Below are 19382 nucleotides of genomic sequence, written 5' to 3'. Positions count from 1 at the left end.
TTAAATTTAAAGAGTCACATGTAGTTAGTAGCGACCACATTACACAGCGGAGAATGGTCTAAATAATCATCACAACACCTATTCTTGCAATTTCTTAGATTAACATTTGTACTGAGAAACAAGTCAAATATGTCCAAACATATACATAATGATCTGCTTCAAGTTGCAGAATATGACTCTTCCTAAGTCACTTTAGTTAAATTCATAAGAGACTGAAGATCACAGGAGACAGACTTGCTATTATGAGAGCCAATGTCTGACTCACCCCATCTTTACCTGGGGGAATAAAAATCCACCTGCAAACCTAACGTGCTTGCACTGTCCCTTTGTGAATCACCGTCTGCTTCTGTGAAGAGTGGAAGAAGACAACTCCCAAACAGATGGTTTACCACTGTGCAGAAGAAAGAGGGGAGACATGATAGAGTCATTTCTCCATCCTATTCTTCCAGGAGATTTTTTCACTAATCAGTAACTTCTAAGAGGTATTTAACATATTTCTAAAGCATATAAGATGGGCAAACATAATGCACTGTTTATATTTTAGTCCTACTTGTTCTAAAAAAGAAGCCTATGTATTTATTGTGCTACATCAGGTACTAACACTTGGGTATTGTTTACCCCTAGAGTTTTCATATTGATCCCTTGAGGTGATTTGCAATCCCCTAAATGACGTATTGTTATTATCACCTAAGCATTAAAGTGGCCTATATTCAAGTAAAATCAGTACTCAGTGGGCAATAACTCTATTGTGTATAATTACAATTACCCATGCCCTCCTAACTTTTAGCCAATGCTCATAATCACTCACCTCCAGTCAGACAGCTTTGCTTTATCGAGTCAAGCTTGGGTCCTTGGCTCCCTGGGAAAAATTCCCATTTTACCATCAACTAGCTTGGTACTTTTCCTCACTTGATTTAATTTGGATATTATTTTCTAAGTATATGACATTGAAATCCTTTATAATTATCAGATTCTATCTGCATGATGATTAAGTTGCTATTTTTTATGCTGATTACTGCTAATGCTTTATAAAAGGAAGAGCCTTTCACCTGAGCAGCTTTGATTTATGGATTATGAACTAAGGCAGAGCTTCTTTCAAAAATGACATAACATTTGTTTGCTTTTTCAAAAAGATGACTTTTGAAGAATAAAGAGTGGAATAAAGAGATTTATCAGTGTCTCAGGAAACAGGGTGTGTGTCTGGTAAAATTAAATTACTTCACATTTTCAATATGCCAATGTTGCTTTCAGACCTAAGGAGCGTGTCTATATAATTTATCATTGAAAATAGGACAATTTTAAGAGTGAAATAAGGCTCTGCTACTAATTAAGCTAGGCCAGCAGTCATAAACAGGAATTCCTGGGCAAACCAGGATATAATGAGCCTGGATTTAAAAATATCTGAAAATATCATGGGAATGCCTCTTCAGTGGGAGACAAGGCCTGGTGTCAGAGTAACTCAAACCTTTCCTAAGTGAGACTTGAGTTTCTGTCTATACTGATTTAACTTGTTCTACCATGTTGGAGGCCACATTGCTCTGTTTTTATCTCTAGCCTTCTGGCACATTGTGTTTGCTTAGTATCTCTCTCTGTTTACCTTATTCTCTGAAGTGCCATGACCAAATGACACTTGAAAAAATTCTCTCTATTTTTACAAGTTCCTACTCAAATATTCTACTGTTTGTGTCCCTCCCCCCCCAAAATTCATATGTTAAATCTTCATTCCCAGTGTTGTGGTATCTGAAGATGGCACATTCAGGTTGTAATTCAGGGGCAGAAAATCTCTCATGAATTACACTAGTGTCCTTATACCTCCCTTTTTCCTTCTACCTTGTGGAGACAGCAAAATACAACTTTTTATGAATCTATAGGTACCTTGATCTTGTACTTCTGAGACTCAAGAATTGTGAGCAAATAAATAGTTGTTGTTTATAAGCCACCCAGTTTACAGGAGTTTTGTTAAAGCAACCTGAACCAACTAATGTGAATTCTTTTCTCCCCAATATCATCTCAGTCTGTGAAAAAATTTCCTCTGGTCTCCTGGTTTGGACTGTATACTTTACCTCTCATTTTTAAGCATTTTCCCTCATGTTCCAGATACCTATTTACATATAATTTCTCCACAATATCAGGAGAAGTGCTTTCCAAGTATGGCTGGCCATCCCAATATTTCATTCTCATGTTCGGTTGGCCATGATTGTATGTAGCGTTTATTGAGTTATGAAATAGATTGCCTAAGAGGTAAGTGAGGAAGTTGAAATTAACCTACAGTTATATTACTAACTCCAGTTACTCTCTACTAAGTTTGAAGAGCTGTGCTGGATGCTCTGAAATATTATTTCATTTCAAATCTAAACTACACACACCTTATATGCCCTGATGAATCTGACAGTCAAAAATTAACACTATGTATAGATAATTTATTCTTTTTTTTTTTTTTTTTTTTTTTGGTTTAACTGAGGTGTAGGCCAGAGGTGCAGGGGTGGGGGAGGGGGAGAAGATTCACCAGTGACAGAGTGGGGAGCAGAACAAGCAGATATACTGAAATACACTGCTGAGGGGAGCAGCAGGAGAAGCAGGGGATGTCTGCTGAGCCATGTGGGTCAGCTCCCTGGCTGAGGATCGAACTGAGGTCTCAGCAGTGATAGTGCTGAGACTTAACCCTCTTGACCACCAGAAGGCCCTGTTGCTGTTTTTGGAAATAAAACACAACACTACAACCCACAACTTTGTGTGGTTCTCCTTCTAGTATTTCCTATTAAAGTTAACTATCTTCCCTGAATGGTGAACCTTGCCTTCTTGCTTAATTCCTTATTTACAACATAGATTAAATAAATCATTTTTAGCTTTCTTGACATCATATTATAGTGCATTCAAAATTTGTGCTTTAAGAACATATTTACAAATTAAATTAATATTTTCTATTTATCTTTGGTTGTTCACTGTCATTTTATCCCATCAATATTTCATAATTGAAATGTGGTAGAGAGCTGCTTATATAGTCACATTTATTTTATCACCTTTCCATTGATCCCTTTCTCATTGGGATTATTAATGCAAGTACACTATTGTTTTTTCATTTCCATAATATTGATTGTATTTAAAAATATTATCCATAGGAAAAAAACCGACCTTTGGTATCAAATTTTATTTTTTTAACTATATGTTCTAAAGATGTGGTTTTGGATTTTTCTAGGAATACTATCTTTATCCTTTAAATATGACCATATTAGGCCATGCAGAATATTGAAGATTGCATATCCTGGTTGCCATCTCCCAGGCTCAAATCCTAACTGTATACCATCCTCAAGCAAACTGGTGCGCTCCTGACTTGGAAACCTGGATGTTCCTCTGATTAGAATGCACTTCTCCCATATAATCCACAGGGTAAACTTATTCCCTTACTTGGATCTTCATTCAAGAGCTATTACTTCATTGTATTCAAGAGGATTCCAATTAAAATTGATGCATCTTCCCCCAATCCCCGACCCATGTCTTTGCATATAATTCTCCAAAACTTTTATGATTCTCTAACTATACTGCCAAAAACATCCATATATTACTTATCACTAAGTTCCCTCTCACAACAGATGTACATCCTAGAAAAGCAAATGATTCTTATTTAACTCAGTGCTTTATCCCCAAAGTCTAGAATATTACTTTCACTTAATAAGAACTCAATGAATGCTTTTTTGACTAAGTGAATTAAAATTTTGTTTGTTTTTTGCCATATCAGATCATATTAAAAAACTAATAAAACCTAATTGAAGTAATGACGTGAGCTTCTAATTGTGGAATTTTAGGACATACTGATTTATGGAAAAGGGTGAGGTAGTTCCAGAGAATTTGTCATTCTAACTTGCCCCACAGACAACTCATTATATGAAACAACTGCTATTAAGCAGCATAAAAAATAAAAACTCAGTGAAATTTGCTATAGATTTTTTTTTTTTTTACTATAAAGGAATCATGTAAGGAAATCTACTGTTAAATGGGTCAGGCTACCATACTGACTTTATTTAGATATTATTTATTTGATTTTACTTAAAATAGGATTAAATTAAATTAACTAACAAAAAAAATCAAACAGAAAAGGATGATTGGTACTATTAGCTCTATGCATTTCACTATAGTCTGCCCTTAATGGCAACAACTGTACTAGGATTTGCCTCTTCCAGGGCAAAGTCATAACATGGATTGAATCCAACTTTTAATCAGCTGTACAGATGGGTTTATTTCGCGAATACACTATGCTGCACAGATGGAAGTTCCTGAATGCCTGACAAGGTGTTAAAACTGTTACTGATATTACAAAGGAATTAAAAGTCAGCATAGGAAATTATAATTAGTAGGGACTTGGTCTCTGAAGAGCATATTAACTCAGCACTTATATTTTGTCCTTGGCAGGAAAAGAAAATATATTTGGGAAGATAAATTAAAAAGCACACACTAGCTTGCATGATCTCAGGTTTTACATGATTTTTTTTTTTTTAATGTAAGGTCTTAGTAAGTTAAGAAATATGGTAAACTGGTAGGACATACAAATCCATGTATTTTATTTTTTTAAGATTTATTTATTTATACATACAAGAACTGGGGCACAGACCAGAGGTGTGGGAGGTGAGAGGATTCACCAGAGACAGAGTGGGGAACAGAACAGGCAGATTGACCGAAGTACACTGCTGAGGGGAGCAGTGGGAGAGTCAGGAGAGGTCTGCTGCGCCATGTGGGTAGCTCCCTGGCTGGGGATAGAACCCATGATGCAGTGGATGCGGCTAGCTTAATAGGTTGCATCTTAACCCCTTGCGCCAGCAGGGAGGCCCCTCCATGTATTTTAAAATGTGTTTCAGTCTTTTGAATTTTAAAACTCCACCCAGTATGCAGTATAATAATACCAGCAGTACTACAACCATTAAGCTGGCGCATAACTTATGAACTTATTTTATTCATATAGTTAGCAATTTCAATAAAATAAATCACATAATAATCCATTTAGGATGAAATAACTGCATCTAGAGCTCAGACAATCAACAGCCTCTAGGCAATATTTGAAAATTTGCCCCAGACACTTGTGGTTCTTTATTATGAGCTTATTTTCTCCATGGAAAAACAAAGCTAGTCATGAGACAAGATATTTGCATTCTTCTGTTCAAGTAAACCGCAATATATTAAACTTCCAGGATTTAAAATTTGATATTTTAAGGGGCTTTTTTTTTGCATTTTTTAACATTGACATATTGCATTTCATTATATCTTACATTCTTAACATTATTGCATTTTACATTCTTAACATTGCATCTTACAATCTTGACATTACATTTTACCTTTTTAGATCTCCTTCCTCCCACTCCTATCCCTCCTCTACCAACTGCAAATGTTGTTAAGACTTTATGCTCATTCTATTTATGAAATGGAAAATTCCTACTTCATAGAAATTAGGGAGAACTCTAATGGCAGAAAAATACTTAACATAGTTATTTTCTAGTCTAATAAAATAATTAAAGAAACAAAGTGATTTTAGAAGCTATGACTGTCAGCTGGCTGATTTATTTATTTGTAGGGGGAGAATTTCATACTAATGACATCAATCATGGCAAGCTCTTGAACCAGGCTGCAGAACATGGTAACCAGTCAGCACATGTGACTCTGGAGCAATTACAATGTGATTAGTACAATCTGAGAAAGGTTAGAAATGTAAAATATGCTTTAGATATTTTAAGTTACTTTTTTATTCTTTTACAATTTTTGAGGTAATATTGGTTTACAAAGTTATATATGATTCTTATGTATTTTACTATACCACACACCACATTTTTTAAAAAATCTAATATATCTTACTAATATTTTCATGTAAATTTAATGTTGAAGGGATGTTTAATGGATATAGAATTAAATAAAATATATTATTAAAATTAGTGACTAGTGAATTAATTAAATTAAACTAGTGAAGTAATTAAAATTAATTCCCTCCCCATTATTATTTTACTTTTGTTCATATAGCTAGTAGAAAATTTGAAGGTTTATATGGAGCTTACATTTGTGGTTCACACTCCATTTCTATTAGACAGTGCCAGTCTAGAATTTATTTAGAAAGAATATCTGAAATAGTGTGTCCTGTAAGAGGTAATTACACATAACTTAAGTCAGATAAATAAGCTTTCTTTTCTGTCATATGATAATGGATATTATTAATATTTCTAAATTAATGATCCACTATACAGCTATGGCTCATTTAACATAATTTAATCTAAACAATTTCATATTTATGTGTTTTAGTTTTGTTCTTCCCATTGAAACAACACAAACTTTTTCTAAAGCAGCAGCATTGGTTGAAGACTAGAATGAAAGAAATTCCATCATCCATTTCACTCCCTGAGGGGATGCATCCAAGTCTTATTCACACCAAGGGTTTTCACTTCTCTCTAAACACAGCCTCAAGTACATGTTTTTTGACTCCCTACTCTCTTTTATTCCTTATTCCTCTGAGCTTTGTCTATTACATGGTCCTAGAGATCTGATCCTTCTGCCTTTCTCTACATGCAAAATTGTTTCCTTACGTTATCTTTGTAATCAGTGGATTCCCCCTTTATTTCAAAATCCACATTCCCTAGATGGAGAATCTAATTGTCCTTCCTCATAATTTTGTGCCCAGTAACAGCTCAGAGATAACTGGCTGTTTCTGTGTCCTGCAACCATCAGGGACAAGGTCCCTCGGTAAAAAGAAAAAAAAAAATGCAGATCATATGTTAGGCCAAGTTATAAACAGGATAATTCTCCCCAAAAGCACCGTGTTAAGCAAGTCTATCATGAATATTGTAATGAAACATGGAAGAAATAAAATATAACTAAAACTAATGAGTAGTGCCCCCTACAAAACTCAGAAACTTTGGTGTTTCTCAAGAACATATATAAATTTTAATGTCTATTGTTTTAATTGATTCAAGAGTAGTTAAAAATAAATTATATAGAGGACAGACTAAAATAAATCTCTACCTATACTGAGTAATGAAGAAACAAAGTGAAGGAGATAATCAGTGCTCTGCTTCTCAATCTACTGCTCATACTTCTTAGAAAAAGATAATGTTTTCATTTGATATACTAATTCAGCCGAAATTATCAAACTATTTATTCCTATATATTTTTACTTACTTTAGGTACAATATGACAGTACTGGAATATTCTAAGTATTATAAAACTGTATGTAAGACTGCATATTTTTTCATTTTGAATTCAGTTTTTCTTAAATTCATTTTTAATTATTGCTGTAGCGTTGAGTATGATTTAATTTTATTTAAGGGCTAAAATATAACAGAAAATCTCCAATTTCAAAATGGAATTATATAATTGAAGTGAACTTTATAAACAGTTTAGAACAGTTTAAATTAAACAGAAATTTCATTAAGAAAAAGATTGTGGTATCACAAGCATAGATGGTGGAAATTTAATTATGCAGATGAAGCTGCTAGTTGCTACACCAAAAGTTATTCTTCTCTTTCACTTTAGTAATATTACCATAATGTTTAACTAGCACGTTACCACCAAACATAAAATAATAGACCTGCCATGATACCTTGAATATATCTATTACCAGGTACCTATACTTAGGAATGTAGGATGTCAGCTGAAATGTATGAGACATCTGGGAAGCTTTCTGTAAAAGAGATTAGAGTCACCCATTTTCCTTTGTGCTTCAGGTTACCTGGAATGGAGGAATACAGTCTAGAGTTCTAACAGCGTTCTAGGAGCAATGGCGAGCTTAAGAACAGAAGGCCTATGTGGGATGTGTTAGCAGGTGTCCCGGCACATGAGGGGTCAACTCAGACAACCTGGACCACACATCCCCAGGCCTAATTTATGTTCAGATAAGTAAGCCCTGATGCATTTTAAGTTACTCCTACTTTGTGTTTTTCTATTATATGTATCTTCATCTAATGCCAGTTAATAGTGTTTCTTAGTTTAAATCTTGCTCTTATTTTAACTCATATGGGCATTTCTCCCAAAATTCATACATGTAATACACTTCTAAAGCTAGCTTATAAATGTTGTGTTTTAGAAAAAAATGAAACAATTTTGCATTCAGTAGAGTATATAATTTATCAATTCAAATTTTTAGACTCAAATAGTCTTTATTTAAAAAGCTAAGGTAAAATAGATTCCTGAAGTCACTACAGCTTAATACTATTTTTGAGGGGAAAATATTTAGTTACCAAGCCCATACTTTCATAAACTACAGGCATTCTCTAACACACATCTTAGTAATATTTCTACATATTAAAGATGTCTGCAGCATACTACTATATCCTCTTTTCTCTCATTTTTTGAAACAGTTATAAAAGTTATAATTGGAAAACATAAAATACTAAGTGTATTTTTTCTATAAAATGTAACACTTAAGATATTTTTTACACCTGCCATATTCATTTACCATGGTAGCGGCTGCATTAGCCATGATATTAAACAGTCTCCAATAGTGTGTATATAATATTCCATTTCGAATTCAAGCATATTAAATTTACATATGGGTTTACATACTGATTCGTCTATCATTGGATAGTGTACGTTTTACTTTTTTGTTGGTATTTTTTTTTAGTGTGTTACTATAGTACACCATAAAAACAAGTAACTCAATACATGTTTTCATGGTTGCATGGCAGAATATAGTTTTACCCTAGAAAAGCTGATGAGTGGATTTTTAATCGGAAGGCATGAGTATTTTTAATATGTACAATGAATTATTTCCAAATTGAATCTCTTGAACAAATATAACACATTAGTCTGTTATTCTGTAATTCAGTAGCAACCCACAAGCAAAACATGATTGTTAGGTCACTCACTATTTTCCTCATTACACAGAACATGTATAGGTCACCCTGCATTATGATTTTCACTCACTGATTACTCTTGAGATTTTGTGATTTCTACAAAGAGCAAACACAACTACTTTAGATTGTCACTTATGTAGCTAATAATCTAGGGAGAGAAAACAATGATTAATTTTGGAGATTTAGAAATAATAATGTGGGCAGTAAGAGCAAAGAAGGTCCAGTACACCTTGATGGTGTATTATGGGTATTTTGGTGCTGGGTGTGATGTGGTAATACACATCTGAAAAAGTATGAACCCATGTCCTTAAATCACATACTGTGTCATAAACCAATGTTTCCTCAATAAAAAAAAATACAATTAAAAAACAATAGTGATATGAAGATAATAGTGTTGTAATTCTACTAGATATCTATTTAATGATGGATCATAGTCCAGGAATTATACTATCACTTAGTGTTGCATTACCTCATTTAATTTCTAAGTTTCTTACAAGCAACATTTTCATCTCTATTTTCTTAGAGCTATGAGAATTTAATCAATGTTTCTTTGGTCACACTGCTAATTAGTTTCAGAGTTAAGTTGGCTGAATATTCAATATCATTTTTTACCCCATCCCCACTTAATTAAAGAATTCTAATATGACATGAGGGGTCTACCTTTGCTACATGTATTCACAAGCACGGAGGGATACTGGGCATAATGTTATTCTCAGAAAGTAAATTTACCTGAGAATCAACCATATTGCTTTTGCCCTAGTTCTGCTCCTAAGGATTAGACTCTTTATATAAGCTTGCCCTAACACAAAGGAAAAGACCTTTGTTTGTGTTTGAAGATGTTAGCTTTTATAGACTCCTTTGGCATAGGGTAGAAACTGTGCTGACACTTATATCCATTTATAATCATGAGGATAACAAACCTTCCCTAGCACAGCACTGATGCTAAATGGCAGAATATAGGAAAAGAATGGTCTAGATTTTCTTCCTGACATTATTGTCATCCTCATTGCCTCAAGATAATTGATTCAGAAATGTTCTTTTTCCAAAAGCCAGATTGAACCAAGTTTTCTGTTATTTGCAATCCAAGTCATCAAAATTGCACTGCCGGCCTATGAGTGTCAACAATCATCTTTTTTCAACTGCCCTTCCTTTGTGAGAAGGCAGGGCTAGAGTCATCTGCAGAACAGCATACTTGGATAAATGTGTGATTTAACGGTTGCACAATGCTTAATGCTTTAAATTGGAAACCCTGTCTATTAAGATGGACAGTAACAAGAGTAAAGTTTTTCATACTTGAGAAAACAATTTGATTAAATCCCCCCTCAAAAAAAAAAAAAGACCTTGACATGAATATTAAAGAGAGGGAAAAAATATCACAACTCATGATGAATTACAAAAGATGTTTAAGCAACACATTAAAAGGATTAAGAAGACAGAACAGATGATAATGGCAGATTCTCAAAAGTAAATCAAAATATGTATCTGATGTCCAGGCATACTTTACCAAACCTCAAAAGCTTACTCAAAAGTCAATCCTGACCAAAAAAAAATCAGGTGGGAAGTAGACTGAATTATGGATATCTGACTGCTATAGGGATGAATCAAGTCTGTTCCTTTGTGTATGGCTGAGGTTAATTATGTGAATCTCAGCTACATCCAGTGCTATTTGGTGCAACTCCTGTCTACCTAGATACTTAGCTAATTCCTATGACATACAAGTTTGAACAGCACATACTCAGTAAAAAGAATAGAATATTTTATATGTGATTTTTGCAGTATTATTTTCCGAAGTGAATATTTTTAAAAGGTACATATTAAATAAATTACTAAATTTGCATTTACTGCTTATGTTTGTTATTATTGAATGATACTTTTGAACTGTCACTCAGTGCTCCTCAAAATTAGCAAGCCTTCAATGTCACCTGGGGAGAGTTTTTTCACTGACCTTTAGGAGCCCAGTGGGACAACTTTTTTACTGTCAAGGGAATTATATTCCTTCATATTACAAATGTGCCATAACATATTTATTGAAAGGATATGTTAGGGAAATTAACTTCTTTATTTTCTTTTTTTTTTTAAAGAGGGATTCTTCAAATTATAAATGTAATGAATTAGGAAATAACAATGTCATTTTATTTATTTATTTATTTTTGGTTTTGGCTCATGTTTGAAGAGGTCAGGGAGACAGCAAGGGGGCAAGATACCCAGCTTTTGGAAAAAAATCCCTGTTTACCATATTACCTTCTAGCAACCTTGGGAAATTTACATAAATTCATTTGACTTCTGACTTCCTCACGTGTAACAGGGTAATAATAATTATATACATGTCATAAGGATGTGACTATCAAGTTGAATAACATTTGTAAAGATGTTTAATAATATCTGGCACCTTCAGCATTTCCCTACAGTCCTAATATAAAGTTTGGGAATTGCTTGTGGACTCACCGACTGAATTTCAGGTTGAAATGTTGGTCTGTCATATCCCAAGGTATAACAAAGAAACAACATTTTTTTTTTTCTTTCTGGGCTTCAAGTCAATATCTTAAAGGCTCAAGGGAAAAATAAAAACAAAATAAAGCAAAAACACAGGCAAACTAAACTTATCCTACTATTGTTCTCACAGCAGTCTTAGTATATGAAATCAATGGTCAACTCCTGTTATTTCCCTGCTTAGTCTTCTCTTTTTCTTGGCAACAAAGGATACAGACAGAATTTCCTGGACTTAAATTTTTTGCTCTAACAAGTGCATCCACAATTTACTTTCTTCTCTACAAATCCATTGGATTTGTAAAATCTTTCTATTCTTTCTCTTCTGGCCTTCACCAGGAAGGTTTAACAATTCCTTACACCCAAGCAACAGTTATAGCAACAGACATCTACCATTAATGGGTGCTCTCTGGGTGTGGGGGCCTGAAGCAAGACATAGATGAATGCTGCCCATTTAATCTTCACAAAGTCCCCATGGATTATGACTGATCGGACCCCAAGGAGTTTGCTCAAATTCATCTGGGTGACATCTGCCAAAGCCAAGATGTATATAAATGTCTGTTTGAGTCTGTAAACAACACTCTTTCATCTCAAAGTAATCACCTTACTGTTTTATTTTGTTATTTGTTTGTTTTTTTTTTTTTTTTTTTAGGCAGGCCATTAATGTTGTAAGAGTGTTTTGTTACCACTCCCTGGTGTTCAAGGGCAATTGGGTGAACAAATTTTTATCAACAAATTATTGAAATAGTGCCAACACTATAAGACACTATTCTATCCACAGTGATTTCTTTACCTTTTTAAAAAGATTTATTTATTTATGCATAGAAGAACTGGGGTGTAGGCCAGAGGTACAGAGGAGGTGAGAGGATTCATCAGAGACAGAGTATGGAGAAGAACAGGCAGATCTACTGAAATACACTGCTAAGGGGAGCAGCAGGTGAGATAGGAGAGGTCTGTGGTGCTATGTGGGCTTAGCTCCCTGGTGAGCCTGGGATGGAACTTGTGCTGCAGTGGCTGCCTATAGCTTGATAGCACTGTCCCTGCACCACCAGGGAGGCCATTTTTTTTTTTTTTTTAACTAAAAAGCTTTTTGCTCCCAACCTAGCCTCTACTTTCAAAGCAAGTGAAACCACTTCCACATACCAACATGGATTTTATGTGTTTCCAGTCTCTGTATTTTCCATTAAAGTAAAATCTAAGGTTGCAATTTTATTCTGTATCCAACTTATTATTTGTCTTGCAAACTGTTATAACCGAATATATCAGGTAATGCACTATATATATATATATATATTTTACAATCAGGCCTCTCTCTCAAAATGTAAGCTCACAAGAGGACAGAATTTTTGTAGGTATCATTTGTTGCTATATCTTCAAATTCTAGAGCAGTAAGTATCCAGCACACTGTAGGTATTTAATGAACATTTACTAACTTAATGGAATAAAATGAACAGTGGGGAGATTTACCTATTCGTTGGTAAAGGATCTGAACATTTAAGTAATACTAAAGTCTGCAATGCTGTCAACAATGAAGATTATATTGAGGCACCTATCTGAAAGGAGAATAGTTGGGTTATAAAGTCATTCTTAGGTTATTTCATAGTTAGTAAAGTGGTTCTACAAAAGTGTTTCCCACAACCATTAAGAAGATCATTAACTGGTCTCCTCTGTGGTGCAGCAGGTTGAGTGCAGTGCTGTTGAGCTGTCTGCAGCCTCTGCATCATGGGTTCGATTCCCGGATGGCCCGGGAGATTCCCACATGGCGTGGCAGACTTCTCCTGTCTTGCTCGCTGCTCCCCTCAGCAGTGCATTTCCATTCTTCTGCCTGCTCTGCTCTGGTGAATTCTCTCACCCTCTTGCGCCTCAGCCTGTACCCCAGTGCTTGTATAAATAAATAAATCTTAAAAAAAAAAAAAGAATTTCATTGAAATCACATGTAGACTACTTGGCATAGTAAGTATAGTAAGGCTTTTTTTTTTTTTTTTTTTTTTTTTTTTTTCCCTGATCTGATAGGCATGTTTTTTCACTCTGGTTATGTAGATATTTCTCTGGTATATAATGAGGTGGCATATCATTTTGTATAATTATAACCCTTTATGCTTATCTTCTAAAGTAATTTTGCCATTTTTTAAACTAATGGATTATTGTCTTCATTGATTTGTAGTGATCATTATATACTTCTGATAATAATCACTTGTAGGTTTAAATAAATTGCTAATATCTTCTAGTTAGTCATTTGACTTTTCTCTCATTTTTTTTTCTGTCTCTTCATAAAGAGAGGGTCTTATTGTAATTGAATTTATTAGTTATTTTATGCATGGTTTATAATTTTTATTTGTTTTCAAAGAGAATACCATATTGCATGCTATTTTTAAGTTATGTTTGGTTCTTTACCTTATTGGAGACTGATTTTTATGTGCAGTGTGAAGTGAGGGCCTACTTAATGCTTGAGTTCAAATAACCAGCTCTCCCATAACTATTTGTTGAAAATTCTGGCCTATTCCAGAGACATGTGAACACCACTTCTCTCATATGCCACATATCTCTATTTCTTTTTTAAGTATGCAATCTTATATAATTTCAAACAATATAACTCCATATGGTCAGAAATCCTTAGCCATATTTAAACCTGTGAAACTTTATACAGAATAAAAGAAGAAATCTCACATCACACAAGAATCTAATTACCTAATTGTTTTTAAAAATTGCAGTTTATCTTAGTCAGTCAGTGTAGACTCTCTTTGAGAGTTAAATTTCAATAAATAATCAATCAAACATAATGTAGGGAAGTTAATACTCATATGCAAGATAATTTCTAAATTGGCAATTCACTATTACTATGCAAATTATCCAGCTCCAAGCCTGTAGCAAGGCATACACTATTGTGTGAAGTTAGTTATCATCTTTCACCACGCACTGGATTTATTGCAAGAGTAGGTGGAGTGATTTCACTTTCTATTGTAACTCTGCTAATCTGCAATAATGCGAGAATGAGCTTTTGCACATAAACACACTGAGAAACTAATACATTTTGAATAAGTACAGCAAAATCAAGCCTGGTGAGGTATAAAATACCAATAATTTAAAAGTTGACAATGATCTTATGTTTTGAATTTGTGGTGAAATAGTCAATATATAATAGCTCGAACAGTGTTTTATAAAATAATTCGGTAGTTTAAAAAGAGTGTGTTACTATGCTACACTGGCAAATCATTCAATTAAAAAATTGTAACTGTTGGCAATTATAAAGTCACTAATTCTGTACAACTAGAAAGATTTTGAGATACATGAACACTTATAATAACATTTTGTTAGTAATAGCTTTCTAATCTTATATAAACCATACTTTATTCTTGATCTATCATGTGGGCTTTCCTTTCCTAAACTATAAATATTATAGTGTTTCAATTACTATCCAAATATATTGAATTATACCCTCTAAAATTTTTGTTCTACTGACCAAAAGTCAATAGATACTTATTCTAGGACTCTTAAAGACCTGGGTTATGAATTTCACAATGGAAATCAATAATTTCCTATTTAGAAGCTTTACTTTGCTCCACTAGTGTGCATTGCAAATCTCACTTCACAAAACTCCAATGTTCTACTATTAAAGTATATCAATGTGGTTTTATATTATGCAATCATTGAAAACACTTTTCTTGTTGGTCAATCTATCACAAAGAGTGTTTATTCCAGGGTCACATGGAGAATTTCTCCCAGCAGGAAACCAACTGAATTAATATATACAACTAGATAAATTACTACAATGACATGCCAGTAAAAAATGATGTAGCATAAACTTTTTAAAATATATAATATATGCACACATACTAATTCTATGAAGTTATGAGAAAACAGGTAATATACATATGGCTCAGTATAAACCAAACGTGTGATAATTTGTTACAGTAATATGTTACCCTTGAAAATTTTGTATCACTAAATCAACCCTATACATATAAATGTGTGTTATTCACATATGTATATTAAACATGTATATGCAAACACATATAGGTCATGAATATTTAACTGCATATGCATTTATATAGGTTTTCCATGCATACATGTCATCTAACCTATGTATTATGAATGGTCTTATGTACGTAGATAGCATGCAATGCATATAAAGTTAATTTTGTGATCAGAGTTTTTGTTCATAAATATATATAGTGGTAGATTTTTTACTTCCTGGTAGGACGGCAGAATAAATCAAACTCTAAATAAGATCATTCAGTAGTTACATACATTATATTTGTATGTAAAATTTTAAATAGAATCACTGAAATAGTTTATAATTAATTTCAATAACATATCAAAGAATGGTTCCCCCTAATTGATTAAATTACATTATAGTGGGATTCTTAATGAAACAAAACAAATAAATCAAAAAAGAAAAAAAGTTTAAAATTGGCCTCTGCCACCAGTTCAACAATTTCACAACACTGCATGTGTAACATATGAATAGACATAAGGTACCTTAGTATGCCTCACAACATGATAGTCAGAAGACCTGGAATTTTGGTCTCCATTTAGTCTATGGCCATCTACTATGGATTAGACACTCATCATCAGATTACTTCAAACTGTACTGATTTATTGTCAATTAACCTTGACTGAAAGCATGCTTCAAACCTAATGTGGTATACATTTACCTATATTAATCAACCATTAGATTTATTGCAAGAGTAGGTGGAGTGAATTCATTTTTCTATGAGTATATGGAAAGAGAAATTTTCTTTTAAGATACAGTCTAAAATAACAGAGCTAGGAAAAAAGTAGTGCTAGATGGACCATTGATTTTACAGGTGTGGAAAAGTAGGGCCCAAGCTGTAATTAATTTTAAACACCACTACTACATTGACTCTAGTGGTATAACTCATTCACATTATCACTGCACTGAAATATATCTAAATGACCCTTGTGTTGTCTTTCAACATTTGTAATATCTTTATTTATTCATTACTGGTGCCAAAACACTTAATTGGAGTTTTATGAAATGATTCATTGCTCCATCACATTTATCTCTCTTTGTAGCAAAATATATGCCCATCATTTAAAATCCAAGGGAAGAAAAAGAGGGAATGAGGAGTTGACTATTAGAACCTAATTTTGTTCTGAAAGAATTGTGCTGGAAACTTTAACATCTGTTGTACGTGATTATTGAAGCTTTATTTTCATTGGTTTCCCCCAAAAATGCTGCTACATCCAAGCAAGTAGATTAAATGTTATTAGCTTTAATACCTTTTAAAACAAGTAATCTGTTGAAGTGATAATGGAATTTAAAGTAAGTACATTCATTAAATTGGTTTTTACACTACTGTGGTTTCCCTGTTGGCCACATGAATCTCTAGTCCTGACATTACTAATTATAATTATAATAAACAGTATATGTATACGTGGTTAACTTCACAATACACTTAGAGCAGACATAAAGGTAATTGAAGAACTCCACTGTCATGTATAATCTAGCCCCCCAAAAACCTGCTAGCTATTTTATTTGTCATTCAGATAATAAAGGGTTCTCTATTTCTACATAAATGAATAACCCTGCATTAAAATCAGAAATTTAGTCTGCAACGATTACTTGCTAACTTGTATTAGATGAAAAGTAATAGGAGGGAAGGAAGGAAGGAACTAAAGATGAAGAGAGAGAGGGAGGGAGGGAGGAAAGGGGACTTAAGGAGGAAAGAAAATGCTATGGGAAAGATCCAAGAGCAATCTTTCCATATGAATACAGCCCAATTTAGATTTGCAGTTACTTAGGCTTGAAGAATTGGCTACACTATTATACATGGCTAGAGGCATAGTTTCAATACTTCTTTTTGTGTCAAGACACCTGTCTTTTTACTTCAGTGCCAGAAGGGTTTAGCATCTTGTCACCGAAGCAACACAGCCTGCACATTTATAGGTGTCACTCACTCTACCATCTGTTCCTTAGGATAACAGCCACCATTATCAACCAACCTCCACCTGAGGCTTTAACAATCTCTGAGGATTAAAGTTCAGATCTACAAGGAAGAATGGCTGGCAGTAATGTTGCTATTCAACTTTGCTTGACCCTAACTCTCCTGCTGTCAATACTGCATTGCAGCCTGTTAACTTGCCTTTTCATCCTGCTATATATTGCACTGTAAATTTCTTGATTAAGCAATGAAACCATATAAAAAATCCTTTGCACTGTTATAACCATTTTTGATCCTTTCTGTGCTTCCAGTTCACTAAAACACTCAAAGCTAAATCTATAGCGTTTTTTTAGTAAATAATGTAAAAAGAATGAATCATAATAAGATTTCAGGTCGAGGAACACTAGTCAGTTTCACAAATGGAATTAAAGATACACACACACAGATTGAAATAAGGAAATAAATAGGGTATTGTATGAAAAGCTAACCAATAAAGGGTAATCGAGTTTCTTAAGAGCTTATTTAAGATGATGTCAATTATTTTTTCCTTTGCAATCTAAAATAACTGATGCCATGAATAAAAGTATATTATAAGTTGATTAACCAATAGTTAATCACTAACAATTTTACCAATGGTACTATCAAACATATAATTTATAAATATGCTTAATCAAATAATTCTAGTCAATACATGACATGAGAAAATTACCACAGTGAGATATACCCCTATTCTTTCTTAATTTACTTTCTTTGTTGGTAATAGGATGTGTTTCTAGATTATTAGTGGTATTTTATGGCTCCTGTATTTCCATGGTTGTCATTATTTCTCTATAAGGCATTCTTCCACATTCTAATAATAAGGAAAGGAAGAGGGTTCTGTTTACTCATTGCCAATCAAACTAATAAAAATGTTTTGCAAAGATGGTAAAACATGATAATGTCGATTTAAAGCAGCTCATTACAAGGGAAAATGTTTTTGCTTATTTTGTTCTACAACTGAACTTTTACTGTGGCTATAAAACAGCATCTCTTTGCTACTACTAACAGTGAATTCTGCTTTATCCTCTTGCTTTCCCCACTGATTTGTTTGTGTGCTTGCTCATTGCTTTTGGAAGGATTCAACTCTTCTCTCCTCTGGGAAACAGTAACTATTGGCCAGTAATGTTCTAGGATTGCTGTCTTCATGCTCTCTCCTCCATTTTATAGGCAACATTAGCAGGATTACCAGTGATTTATTCAACAAAAGAAATAGTTTAGGCTTTCAATTCAATATGATATTTTCCATTTCAAATTAGCATGGTCCTTTGGGAGCATTTTCACAAGTTATCACTAGTCATTTGTTGTGGCACTTCTGCACTTATATGTCAAGCCTACTCCTGATCCATTCAAACTTGTGTGAAGGAAGCTTATTTCTTCATCCTGCTCTGTTTCTATTTTGTTCGATGGCATTTTTCTAATGTTCACAGAAGCTAGAGAAAAATGGTGTTGCGGTCCCTTGTTTGTAAAACATGTGAACCTACCGTGGAATGGTGTGATAATGTCAGTATAATGTTCTTGTTATTGTAGTGGTGTTTCTGGTAACCATAAGTCTTCTTTCTTCATTTAGTTACAGCCATTTAAGCAGTAGCCCTGTTTGCACATAGTGGCAGATTCTCTAGTTTGAAAAGTTATGTAAGCATAATCATTTTTTAGTTCTGGGTAATATTAAGAAAAGGCAAACCTAATTCAATGCTCTGCATTGAAAGTGAACATAAATAAACTGAACAAACACAAAGATTTTATTATTAATCAAAAAATGATTTTGCTCTAGGGAATTAATCTATTCACAACCATTTATTGAGTTCCAATCACACTCAGTAAAAATGGTGAATAAAATAGTTCTTGCCTTCATGAAGTACAAAGTCCAAAGGAGACCTCTCTTCTCTCCCCTGCTGCTCCTCCCCTCAGCAGTGTCTTTCAGTAGATCCACCTGTTCTGCTCCCCAATTTCTCTGGTGAATCCTCTCACCTTTCTATCCTACACCTCTGGCCTATACCCCAGTTCTTGGATGCTTAAAATGAATCTTAAAAAAAAAAATCTAAATTCTACCTCAGAGGCTGTAGGGATCTGTAAGTTGGGAGTTAACTTTCAAAATAAAAAGTATTTTTTTATTTTTTTTTAGTAGTCT

The 19382-nt window shown here is 33.7% G+C and overlaps 1 protein-coding gene across 6 annotated transcripts in view; it reads right to left on the bottom strand.

Annotated features, from left to right (window-relative positions):
- PCDH9 (protocadherin 9) overlaps nt 1-19382 on the bottom strand; it is an 858927-nt gene that overhangs the window by 425317 nt on the left and 414228 nt on the right. Inside the window, exon 4 of one of the 6 annotated variants that reach the window (XM_054701653.1) lies at nt 371-391. The exons of the other annotated variants lie outside the window; for them this stretch is intronic. Coding sequence (XP_054557628.1) covers nt 386-391 — 6 coding nt within the window. The 3' untranslated portion in view covers nt 371-385. Of the gene's footprint in view, nt 1-370; nt 392-19382 lie in introns of those variants that run through there. 6 annotated transcript variants of the gene reach the window in all.

Source organism: Talpa occidentalis, unplaced genomic scaffold (genome assembly GCF_014898055.3).
Source record: "Talpa occidentalis isolate TD23 unplaced genomic scaffold, MPIMG_talOcc4v2.1 talOcc4.5, whole genome shotgun sequence".
NCBI lineage: Eukaryota > Metazoa > Chordata > Mammalia > Eulipotyphla > Talpidae > Talpa > Talpa occidentalis.
Note: the sequence above shows the minus strand (reverse complement) of the source record. Positions and strands in the feature narration are given on the sequence as shown.